Below are 12860 nucleotides of genomic sequence, written 5' to 3'. Positions count from 1 at the left end.
AATAGTTCTTTGGTGTTAGCCCCTACAATAACAATGGCAATCTAGATTGGTTAATGTGCAGGTCACATGTAAATGGGACACTGTTGTTTTTAGAGGGATTTATAGGGGAAATGGGTAAATCCATATACAGTACGTGCATTGTTAGGTGCTTTGTGCTAGATGTTTTACTTTGTTTTAAACATACAGAAAAGTGAAACATGTGTATCACACCAACTTAAAAAAGTGAAAGAAGTAAAACCACCAAAACACTGCCTTTACGTTGATAAAAATGGTGCAAGAATGGTGCATTGAGTCTTACTGGTTACTTTATGTAACTATCAGTGTATATTGTTCTCTCAATGATGAGGCTGCTCCTTCTGTTGGACTATGTTTGCCAAAAACCCAAACAAAAAGGAAAACACACAAAGACATCATCTTTTCAGTTGTTGTCCACAATTGTATACTCCTTTCCTCGGGCCTCACTCTTTAAACTTTAAAGTGACTGTGATTTATGACTGTAATATACACTATATTGTTATGTTGTGTTTTTTTGCAGTACAACAAGCACCTCTTTGTGCATATTGGGCAGACAAATCACTCTTACAGTGATGCCTTGCTGGAATCAGTGGACATTCGTCAGATTTGTGACAAATTCCCAGAAAAGAAGGGCGGACTGAAGGAGCTGTACGGGAAAGGCCCCCAAAATTCTTTCTTCCTTATAAAGTTCTGGGTGAGTGATGTTTTTCAACATCTTCTTAATGTTAGTGTTTCAACAAACCAAAGTATTAATTTGACAGTGTAGTTATTGTGGATCTCCTTTGCAGTGGTGTATTACTGCATGTTCTCAGTTCTACACTTGCACAAACAGACATTCTTTCAAATCTGCTCTACCTCACTAAGTATTATTATCTTTGGAAAGGAATAATTTATTCATCTCCTGTATAAGATCTTATTATATTGTGCAGGTGTTCTTAATGTGTTCATTGGGTGTAATTGGACTACATAGAGGCGTTTTCACTCTTAATGTTTACAGAATGCACTGGTCTATATTTGGACAGACATAGCAGGGGAGCTTTTGATCAAAGCACTCACTAATTCAGTCTAATATCTCCAAACAATGCCGTGACCTGGTTGCGCCGCATAATGGCTCTTTAAACATTGCACGTATTTCCTCCCCGATGCAAAATGCTAACTAGCGGCAGCCACAAAGTAGAGACCATGTACTTGGACCAAGTCCTCTGAAATTCCTTTTGAAGTGGCTGGCCAATCTAAATTTCAAATGAAAGGCAGGATCTGCACAATAATGAATGTATAACTGCTCTGCTTAATGAAGGAGCAGAATGTTGGAGGAGGACATCTCCGCTTTTTGTGGCATTAATTAACAGGATGTGTGGGGCAGAGATAGGCGGCCCTCTGGGGACATGGATGGTCAAGCTTATAAATCATTTAATGTTGCTTGGATGTGTTGTTCACATTAGCGATGGACTTAGGGATGTTCCGATCGGGATTTTATGCTGCTGATACCAATAATCCATGAGTGAAATCAGCCAATACCGATACGAATACCGATCACATACATGCAGTGTAAATGTTTAAATGTACTACTAGTTATATTAGGGGTCACCAAAGTATGTGTGCTTTCTTGTGAAAGCTTTTACAAAATGAAAATCGCTACTCATGAGCTACTCATTTTTTGTAACATTTATTTTTATAGCTTATTTCAAGACAAACAAAGCCAAAGCCTTGTTTTACCAGAACATTAACATAATACTGGTATCCACAACTCAGCTTTTGTATTTCACAATGTATTTATTTCTAGTCTTCTCACATTATTAATTATGCCCGGGAAGGAGATACAATGTCAGTGTGATATTAGTGTACACAACGCCCGTTTCAAGCATGCCACAAATATCTAAAAATTATTATACATGTATATTTAGCCAAAATGTCTTAACAACGATGTCACAACAATAAACAATACAAAAATGATTGTTTTTCATGAAACTAACCCATCCATCCATTTTCTATGCCTCACATCCTCACCAGCTGTATTTGGGTGAGACAGGGGTACACCCTGGCCTGGTAGCCAGCCAATCACAGGGCACATATAGACAAACAACCATTCACACTCACATTCATACCTATGGACAATTAACCTAACATGTTTTTGGTATGTGGGAGGAAACCGGAATACCCGGAGAAAACCCACACACGCACAGGGAGAACGTGCAAACCCAGATCTCCTGACTATGTGGCCTACATGCTAACCACTCGACCACCGTGCGACCATGAAAATACCAATTTTTTATAAATATAACACCATGAACTATATAAAAATGTTCACAATTGCAACTGAACCGTGTGTATGCACATGTGTTAAATATCCCTTCAATGCATGACCTGCTTTGTGCAACACAAAGACATGTCTTTTCCCTTCCTGGTTACTGTGAAAAAAACAAGTTGTGTCCGGTCCAACCGGCAACACTAGGGGAAACATCGGAATTAATTTCTGTGTCATTTAGGTGGTAGTAAGTCAGGCCTTCCAAATAAAAGCACAGCAATGAAATAACAATTACAACACAGTAAACAGCCGGGTCTTTTCACCAGCTTCTTTTATACATTTGGAAATTCCATAAATGCTACATTGGTCCCCTGTGGCCTGAAATGCAGTGTGACCTCTACCAGTTTTCTGTATTGACCTTGCGTGTGTACAAATGATACTTGTGCTTTTCCAGGCCGACCTAAACTGCAATATTCAGGATGAGAGTGGTTCCTTCTACGGCGTGACAAGTCAGTACGAAAGCTCGGAGAACATGACCATCACATGCTCCACCAAAGTGTGCTCCTTTGGCAAGCAGGTGGTGGAGAAAGTGGAGGTAAGAAGCATCTTTATTCTATCGGTGACTTGAAAGTGTGAAACGTGTACTCTCTCACACCCTCTCCAATTTGAATCCATTTCTCCCTTCTTTTTTTTCAGACTGAATACGCACGATTTGAGAATGGACGCTTTGTGTATAGAATAAGCAGATCTCCCATGTGTGAATACATGATCAACTTCATCCATAAGCTAAAACACCTGCCTGAGAAGTACATGATGAACAGCGTGCTGGAGAACTTCACAATCTTATTGGTAAGAGATGACACTCACCGTGTGTGGCTGAGTCAGGCCACGTACATTAGAAAGAAAAAAGAGCTGATAGGTCATTGTGATGACGTCCTGTGGCTCGTTTTACATTCTTTTCATTCCACGGGGGATGAAACAGTGTGAGGAGCCTCTTTATCTGCAGGAGGCCCTAATATCGAACCACCATATGAGGCCTGAGAGTGTCTCTGGCTGTCAATGACAGAGTGTGTTCTCGCACAGATGTCCTTGAAAACTTAATGTGGATCATCCAAAAGGTTAATACAATGACTAACTGTGAAATACATAAATACAAATACAGGAGACCCTTGTTCTCATACTTTGTTTTGCCTCAGCTTTGTTCACTGCAGTGCTACTTGTCAGGTTTCCACTCAGGATGCTGTTACGTAATACAGCAATCCCTCATTTTTGTCATTAATTTGTTCTAATGAATTTCCACAAAGTGGGATTCCTTATTCATTAACCAATTCATTAAACAATTTGACTCAATTTGTCCATAGGTATGAATTTGAGTGTGAATGGTTGTTTGTCTATATGTGCCTTGTGATTGGCTGGTGACCAGTCCAGGGTGTACCCGTCTCTCATCCGAAGACATCTGGGATAGGCTCCAGCATGCCCTAGTGAGGACAAGCTGTGTAGAAAATGAATGAATGAATAAACAAAAATATTTTATAACTATTATTAGACTGTCTACACCCCTGGTTGGGCTGGGCAATATGGACCAAAACTCATATCCCAATATATTTAGGTTGAATATGGATATACGATATACGTATGTATATATACCAATATTTTTCCATAAACTGAATTTAGACAAAAGTCAAAGTCAAATATGTGTGTAAAGTTTTATTAAAATGTAAACAATCTTACACTTCTTGCTGCCCTCAGTGTCATTCATTTCTACCGCTTTTTCCTCACGAGGATCGCGGGGGGTGCTGGAGCCTATCCCAGCTGTCTTGGGGCGAGAGGCGGGTTACACCCTGGACTGGTCGCCAGCCAATCACAGGGCACATATAGACAAACAACCATTCACACTCACATTCATACCTATGGACAATTTGGAGTCGCCAATTAACCTAGCATGTTTTTGGAATGTGGGAGGAAACCGGAGTACCCGGAGAAAACCCACGCATGCACGGGGAGAACATGCAAACTCCACACAGAGATGGCCGAGGGTGGAATTGAACCCTGGTCTCCTAGCTGTGAGGTCTGCACGCTAACCACACGACCGCCATGCCGCCGAATAAATGTATCCTTACTGACGTATCAATACAGAAGACGCTCATTCTCCTCCATTGTTGTTGTTTGTTACTGATGCATTCAATGTCCTCAAGTGTATGTGTTTGTGTGTGTGTGTGTTTGCAGGTGGTGACAAACAGGGACACTCAGGAGACGCTGCTTTGTATGGCGTGTGTGTTTGAAGTGTCCAACAGTGAGCACGGCGCCCAGCATCATATCTACAGACTGGTAAAAGAATGAATCAGTCTTCTCTCCTTCTCACAGACTCTCTGACCTCCAGACCAGTGGCTGTGCCTCTTGCTGAACGTCACACCGACAACGCTTTTTGTTGGTCATTACGTGAAGTCTCTTTTTATCACTGTGTTGTTTTGTGTTGTTTGACTGGAGCTGTGCTGAGTTGTGCTACAGTTTTTCTTTTTTTTTCCCCGCTTCACAGCAGAAATTCTCCTTGAGAGATTAGGTGTAACTGTGGCGTCTACGTACAAACAATTTAATGGACCTGTGTGTTTTGTATGTTATTTTTGCTAAGACAAAAAATATATAAATGGGCTATTGGCCTTTTTGTGCTAGTTGCCTAATGAGGTGGGTGTAATATGTTTGGGTGTGTTTAGAATACATGTTCCATACATAGAGCTCCAAAGAAGCTGACATGACGCTAAATATTATACTAAATGATTTTTTTTTTGTATTAAATCTGCAAGTAGTAAATGATTTCCTCGTCGAAGCACTCCAGCACCGTCACAGCAGTTTGAATGCTGTCTAAAAAGACACGCTACAGTCACTTTGCTGGGTTATCTAATGAATTCAGGAAACATTCCAACCTGCTTAAACATTCCCATTTCCCTCAGATAAAAGATTTTTTTTTTATTCCTGGAAAAGTAAAAACACTACACAAATGTACTTTCATGTTGTCTAAAAGCACTTTGCTCTTGAACTTTTTGATGAATCACAACACATGAAATCATATTTAGACAGCAGTCATGTTTTTTTTTTCCTCCTAAATGAGTTGCACTGCCTGTGTGATCCAATGCGGAGCTTTTACACTCCCACTACATTCCCATTACCGTGGCCTATGCCGCCCCCAAGCCTTAAACACGCTAAAACTGTGATCACACTTTGTGGAAAATCACCTGAGACTTTTCTGATACATTCTGCCAAAGTGTAAGAGTACTACAGTGCCTTAGCGTAGATAGTCCGACTCTAACATGTCATTGGTACACTCCTGAAAGCCCATTTGAGATTCACTCCACTCAAATGCCTCAGCTCAAATAAAACATTTTTTTGCTCTACAAAAGTCATATATATGCTCAATCTCAGCCTTTTTTTTGTTTTTTCGAAAATCTTTCCTGTGGTAAAACACCAAAACACACACACACAAAACAGTTCTCTTTTTGTGCTGTGCATGGTAGCAAAAAGTGCCTTTGGTTTCCCAATCAAACTGACAGAGAAATCAAACATTTCTAGACCAAAAATGAGATGATCCCAAGCACCACATTGCCTTTTTTTGCTAAAAGGATTGTAACACTAACAAGGGAAGCAGTTCCGTGCCATAGGACAAGGCAAGCCTTGACTTCCTCGACTTCAGCAGCTTCAGAAAAATTAAGAAAAACATTTTTTTTTTCAATCCGGCTAATCTAACTTCTGTTATGTCAGAGGCAAAATGTATTGCTTCTAGTTTAAACAATGTACTCCAGAAGTCCCTTACTGTATTATAGTAGATATTCTCTGAATGAAGGCTAACTGTGCCACACTTTGAACACCCCAAGCATAGAATATGCTCATGTTTTGCTTTTCACTTATGATATTGTAAGAATGAAGTACACTTGCTTAAAGCACTGCAACACGCTTGCAGGCTGAAGAGGGAAAAGAAAATTCATTTTTCACTCTTTCCATCAACAGCAGCTGTTGATGAGGCACAAGTAGACCAGCTCGCATCATTTGTATTCTAAACTGAAACTTCACTCTATGAACAAAATTAGTGGGGCATCTGGGATTCATACTTTTACAGGAAGTAAAAATGGAAGAAAATGTGCACTTCCACTCTTCTGGGAAGACTTTGTACAAGATATTGGAGTGTGTGGAGTGGAATGTTTGTCCATTGTTGCACCAGAGAGATGGGTCTTTTTGCTCATAATCTCTGTTTTTGTTCATATCAAAGTGGTATGATGGGGTTTAGGTCAAGGGTCTAAGGTTCATGCCTTTATGGGGCCTTGCTTTGAGAACTTCTCTAAGGAACAAAAAGGCCTCGTCCAACCTGTGATTTATAAAATTTGAAGATATGTCCCAATACATTCGTACATTTAGTTCAGGGGTGTCCAAACTTTTTCCACTGAGGGTCACATTGATATTTTGTAGATCGTGTAGATGTACAAAGAAGTTCTAGAGTAGATTTCAAGAAAAAATATCTCAGATTTTTGTTATGGGAGAAAAAAAACTTTATTAGTATCAACTTGGGTATTTGCTTCTTTTTCCCCAATTTTTGCTGTCTTTTTTTAAATGTTCTATTTTTTAAAATAATTTTTGTATTTTTTTTTAATAATCTTCATCCAGCCCTGTCTTCTGCATCTGTCTCTCTTAGACCAACTACCCTCATGTCCTCTTTTCACTACATCCATAAACCTCCTCTTTGGTCTTCCTCTACGCCTCCTACCTGGCAGCTGTAAACGCAGCATCCTTCTACCAATATATTCACTATCTCTCCTCTGGACATGTCCCAACCATCTCAGTCTGATCTCCAAGGCCCTCTAACATGTAATTTCCCTCTGATGTACTCGTTCATGATCCTATCCATCCTGGTCACTCCCAATGAGAGCATCCTCATCACTGCTACCCCCAGTTTTGCTTCCTGTCTTTTCTTCAGTGGCACTCTGTATACCCATCAGAGAAAAAATTCCATCCTGCATGCACACACTTCTTCACCTCCTTAAAAATATATATATTTTTAATTTAATATTTCATCATTGAGCTAGTAAAATAATGTTATTTTTCCTCATAATATCACAAGTTTATTCTTGGAAAATTACATTTCCTTGTCAGATTACAACCTTTTTCTCTTAAGATTTTTGCACTATTTTTTTGTTTTTTCCTCCCTGAGTTTTTTCATATCTTGCACTTTGGACACCCCTGTTAGCTAAAAGTATGTTTAAGGTTGCTGTTTCATGAATAATTCAAGCAGGGGGCCGGCCCATTGATGTTTGTCACATGATTGATACAAAATGGATGCATATAGGTGAATCAGTGTCTTAAAGACACTGTGCTTTCTTCTTCTTAGGCTTTTCTTATGTTTACCCCCCCTGTATCTCGCCACATTTATTGATGTACTTGTATCCGGTTATACTTGTGTTGACAGCGTCTGTATATTGTGTTACTGCTGCTGGTACATGTTGACATGTAGTTTCAGCACTACATCACGACTATGAGGACTTGAGTGGCATGAATGTCTGCACTATTTTTTGTCATACAAAAAAAAATAGACAAAACGCTACACTTTGAAACGGGCTGCAAGAATATCAGCAGTTTTGTTATGTGTCTTTTTTGTCAAGGAAAGAGGTACTGGTACCGTTCTGTTTTCAGATTATTTTCCGGTGGTAACTATCAAGTGATTTTAATTGACATTGCCCATGTTTTATGTTTTGTGTGCAGACTTCGTCTAAGAAGGTGCTTTGTATTAAAAAAAATTATATCTTAGCTTTTTTTCTTGGTACAGATGTGTGATATATTTCTCTTATCTATGACAGTAATGTGTTAGAGCAAGCAAGAGAAAACAAGCTCTGCTATGTTTGTATTTGTATTTTTTTGCTTAATTATTACTATTATTATTATTATTAAGGTCTCGTTTTTTTTCTTCGTAACATTATGATGCCTTCTTGATAATACTAGATATTTTGTAGCTTTCTATATCATTTATATGTATGCAATACTGCAGTTAAATAAATTGGAAATGTACAGCTTTTTATTTTTTGTGTCTTTGACGTCTTGCAGAAGTCTACCAATAGATGGCGCTACTTAACCGTCAAGCCCTGTTTCCACAAATATACGGTATTGGTGAAGTAATATAATCCAACACTAGAGGCCGCTATTTCTCAATTAAATGCACTTTGTTTATGACTCTCAATTATATCCTTTATCTAGTGTACTACGTACAGTATCTTTTTTTATTTAAAAAAGTGTCTCATCGTTTAAAATAAATACATCAAATAACTTATTTAATTGGGTTTATTTTTAAGAAATTTTATTTTTTTATTATTATTATTTTAGATTTATTATTATTTTTTATTTCTTTATTTTTTATTTATTATATATAAACTATTATTATATTATTTATTAATATTAATTATTATTTAGTTTAAGAATTTTAAGAAAAAGAACCCTCGTGGTATGTATAACGTAATAGTCATACTATAGTGTTTCAAATAGAACACAATAATTAACAACAAAAGAGACGTTCCTAATGTTGTGGCCCGTGAGTGCTTAATATTTGTGATGGAAAGAACAATAAAGTAGTTTTGTGTTTTAAAGTCCAACTTTTCCTATGTAAACGCCCCATGGCTGTGATGTCATCCCGTCTGTCCCACATTGTTAATTGGTCTAGTGGTGGTCACGTGATCCCACTCAAGATGTGAGTGGACTTGCTCAACAAACAAGTTCCTAAAGACGTGGACACATTTAATGTCTGCGCGTCTCTCCAAAGTGAGTGGGAGCTGAAGAATGGATTCAGAGGAGGGGAGGATATCGGTGTGGGTGTGCAGACAGGAGAAGATCATCCTGGGTTTATCCAAACGCACAACCTGCTCCGACGTGGTCAAAGTTCTCCTGGAGGATCCAAGCAGTCGGAAGCATCTTCAAGCTGCCAGTACGCATGACTGCTACTGCATCGTGGAGAAATGGAGGAGCTTCCAGAGGATTCTCCCCAACAAAACCAGGATATGGCGCCTCTGGGTGGCGTGGGGGGAGCAGCGCGACCAGGTGAAGTTCGTGCTGATGGACAGCGAGGTGTTTGTGGACAAGTGCGCAGCCAGGAGCGCAGAAGCACGGGTGGTGGTGCTCAGCAAGCCGAACCCTTTTGTGTCCAAATGGAACACGACCTCTCCGCTGGTGGTGGATCTTCCCCCTGATAAACAGTGTCGCATCGTCAGGAAAGCTTTCAGGAAGTTGGAGAAGATGCAGCAGAAGAAACGCAGGGACTTCTCTTCTTCATCTTCTACGGAGAAGATGCAGAATTTGGCTCATCTTGTGGTCTCCCAGGATAACACCATCCGCCTGCAAGCTCTCAGGATTCAGGAACTGGATGCTGAGATTGAAAACCGTGAGACCCAAGTCCATGTGGACAGAACCAGAAGCCATGGCATCAATTATGTGCAGGACGCTTATTTATTACTGGAGGACGATGCAGGAGCTTCCAGCCAGCAGATGTGCTCTTTGGAGGTCTTCTTCCACTTGTGTGAGGAGCTCATGAGGCTCCAGGAGAAGCTGTGGGAGCAGGAGGCGCTTGCCGACATGCTGACCATGCAGATGGAGGAGGAGCTCAACCACCACTGGATGCAGAGGAGGCTCCAGGAGATGCACAGGAGCACACGTGAAGGCCAAGAGGATCCGGTGTTGTTTTTGGAGGAGGAGAGGCTGAGAAGTCAGCTGGACGTGAGCTTGTACATCGGCCTGCGCCTCCGCTCGGATTTGGAGGCTATTAGGGGCGATTTGGAGCTCAGCCGGCAGATTTGCAGCACCCGGGAGGAGGAGATGAGGGATTTGTTGGAGAAAATGAACTCTTTGGGTCTCGAGGACGGGGCCAACACAGAGGGGGAGACAGATGAGGACGGCGGGATGAGGATGAGGATGATGATGAGCGTTCTGGAGAGGAAGAGTGAGTGGGTGGAGCAGGCCAGGGGTCTGTCCAAATGTCACAGGGGGAACGACGACGACTCAGACACTGGTTTAAGCTCCTTGCACAGCCAGGAGTCTGACAGCCTGACTGTGTGCGAGTCTTTGGTCTAGACCTGAGAACTGGACCAGGGACTTGGTCACAACCTTAAGTACACATCCATAATGGGAGCCAATAGAAGGTCAGCATCGATGGACTTGGTAACTTGGTGCACATCTGCATTGATTGACCTTCCATCCCCTTCAAATAGTTCCTTCTGGTGGTCATGATATGATTGATTCATAGCACATAACCGCATTTACACACAACTGCATTGATAACAACATCATCATTAAAGTTTATTTTTATGATAATACATCATCGCCTCAGCTGCTTTTTTTAGTGTTTAACGTCCCACGTTAGATTTGTTTTGTAAGAAGCCATTTTGTTCACTTGCATATGCACATACTTTAAGGAGTGGCACAGGAGGACACAAATATTAGCATCACAACATTTCAGTCATTTTTTAACAGCTTTATTTGAAGATATATAGCGAAGCCTGTTTTTTTTTTTGTTTTTTTTTTTACAAATCAGTCCTCCACGAACTGAGGTCGTTTGTCCACGAGCAAGGAGTCTTTGATTATAATCATGAAAACACACAATTACGACCACTTAGGGCCATATTGAAAAAAAAAAGATAATAATAAATAGTAATAAACAGTATATAAATAAAAACATATAAATAATATAATAATTTGAGATTTCGTGAGTAAAGTTGTAAATGTATGAGAAAAACAAACGTTAATTTGTGAGAAAAAAATTTTAAAATGCTTTGACGGTAAAGTCATACATTTACAAGAAAAAAATCATTACGAGAAAAATTTCGTGAATTTCTGAGAAAAAGCCATACATTTACAAGAGAAAATTTTGTAAATGTACAACAAAAAGTTGTAAATTTATGAGAAAAAAAAGACAGAATACTGTGACAATAAAGTCATAAGTTTACGAGAAAAAACTAATGACGAGAAAAATGTTGTAAATTTATGAGACTAAAGCCATAGATTTACCAGAAAAATGTTGGAAGTGTCCGAAAAAAAAGCCCTACATTTATGAGAAAAAAAAGTCAAAATACTTTGACATTAAAGTGATACATTTACGAAAAAGTCATAAATATACAAGAAAAAAACTAATTATTAGAAAAATGTCGGAAATTTACAAAAATAAAGACTATGTATATTTACAAAAAAATGTTGTAAATGTACAAGAAAAAAGTCATAAATTTATGAGAAAAAAGAAGTCCTAATACTTTGACACTAAAGTGATACATTTACGAGAAAAAAATAATTGCCAGAAAAATGTTGTAAATTTAAGAAAATAAAACCATACATTTACAAGAAAAAAATTTGTAAATATGCGAGAAAAAAATTGTAAATTCATGAAAAAAACAATACTTTGACACTAAAGTGATACATTTACAAGAAAGTCATAAATTTACAAGAAAAAGCTAATTACACGAATTTTTTTGTACATTTACAAGAATAAAGACCTATATTTATAATAAAAAATGTTGTAAATGTACAAGAAAAAAGTCATACATTTATGGAAAAAAAATTGCAAGGAAAATGTTGTAAATTTAAGAGAATAAAGCCATACATTTACAAGATTTTTTTTTGTAAATGTACCAGAAAAAAATGTAATTCATGAGAAAAAATACTTTTATACTAGTCATACATGTACAAGAAAAAACTCATTACAAAATCTTTTTTATCAATTTACGATGAAAACTCATTACGAAAAAAGTTTCGTAAATTTACGAGAATAAAGCTGTACATTTACAACATTTTTTCTTGTAAATGTATGGCTTTATTCATAAATTTACAAAACTTTTTTTACGAAAATTTACGAGAAAAAAGTTGCAATTTTTTGAGAAAAAAATACGTTGACACTAAAGTCATACATTTACAAGAAAAATTCAATTTCAAATTCAATTCAATTTATGAGAAAAAATCACGTTTTTCTCGGAAATAATAATCTTCAATTTTTTTCCCTCAATGTGGCCCAGACTCTCGGTTGTACAGAACGACTGAGCAAACTGAGCAGATTTTTCTCCCATTTAGTACTCACAAAGAGGCTTGAGGGACACATGTTACTGATGTAATATCTTTTTAAAACACCATTTTGCACAATAGTGGAACTATTAGATGTGACTTTCACACATTTTGTCTTCTATGTGAACCATAGATGCATTGAGGAGCAGACAATCATCCTTGACTGTGACCCAGACACACTAAGATAATAAGTAGTCAAAACATCATGTCATCCTTGGTAGACTCATCTTCCCACGCTGGTGTATTTACATTAACACGCAACTATGACAGACAAGGACTCATCGATGAGTACGTGAACAAGAATGTGTTGATTTTCTTCGTCAAGCGTGATACCACCACATGAGGACTTTGTTGTCTTTGTTGTACTTCACAGAGTACAAAAAGTATAAACATCACAACAAGAGGAACCTTGGTTGGCATCATTCATTCATTCCAGAAAGTGTGACTCGAAATGAAAGGGATGCTAACTGAATTTTCCATATTTTCCATAAAAAAAATTAAAATCCATTTAATTGGTTCCAGAAAGCCCCAAAAT

At 38.4% G+C, this 12860-nt stretch overlaps 2 protein-coding genes across 8 annotated transcripts in view; both read left to right on the top strand.

Annotated features, from left to right (window-relative positions):
• The window catches only part of tead1b (TEA domain family member 1b), a 45331-nt gene extending 37021 nt beyond the window's left edge, over positions 1-8310 (top strand). For all 7 annotated transcript variants that reach the window (XM_058089129.1, XM_058089131.1, XM_058089132.1 and 4 more), the window contains 4 exons: positions 536-709; positions 2715-2855; positions 2957-3109; positions 4487-8310. In XM_058089129.1, coding sequence (XP_057945112.1) covers positions 536-709; positions 2715-2855; positions 2957-3109; positions 4487-4600 — 582 coding nt within the window. In that variant the 3' untranslated portion in view covers positions 4601-8310. The remainder of the gene's footprint in view (positions 1-535; positions 710-2714; positions 2856-2956; positions 3110-4486) is intronic.
• Positions 8311-8964: 654 nt separating this feature from the next.
• Positions 8965-10593, top strand: rassf10b (Ras association domain family member 10b). The gene has a single exon (XM_058089237.1). It carries the CDS (start codon positions 9068-9070, stop codon positions 10349-10351), a length of 1284 nt encoding a protein of 427 aa, XP_057945220.1. The 5' UTR covers positions 8965-9067; the 3' UTR covers positions 10352-10593.
• Positions 10594-12860: the final 2267 nt, after the last annotated feature.

The sequence above is a fragment of the Doryrhamphus excisus genome, chromosome 12, assembly GCF_030265055.1.
Source record: "Doryrhamphus excisus isolate RoL2022-K1 chromosome 12, RoL_Dexc_1.0, whole genome shotgun sequence".
Taxonomy (NCBI): domain Eukaryota; kingdom Metazoa; phylum Chordata; class Actinopteri; order Syngnathiformes; family Syngnathidae; genus Doryrhamphus; species Doryrhamphus excisus.
The sequence above is the reverse complement of the archived record's forward strand: the minus strand, read 5'-3'. Positions and strand labels throughout refer to the sequence as shown.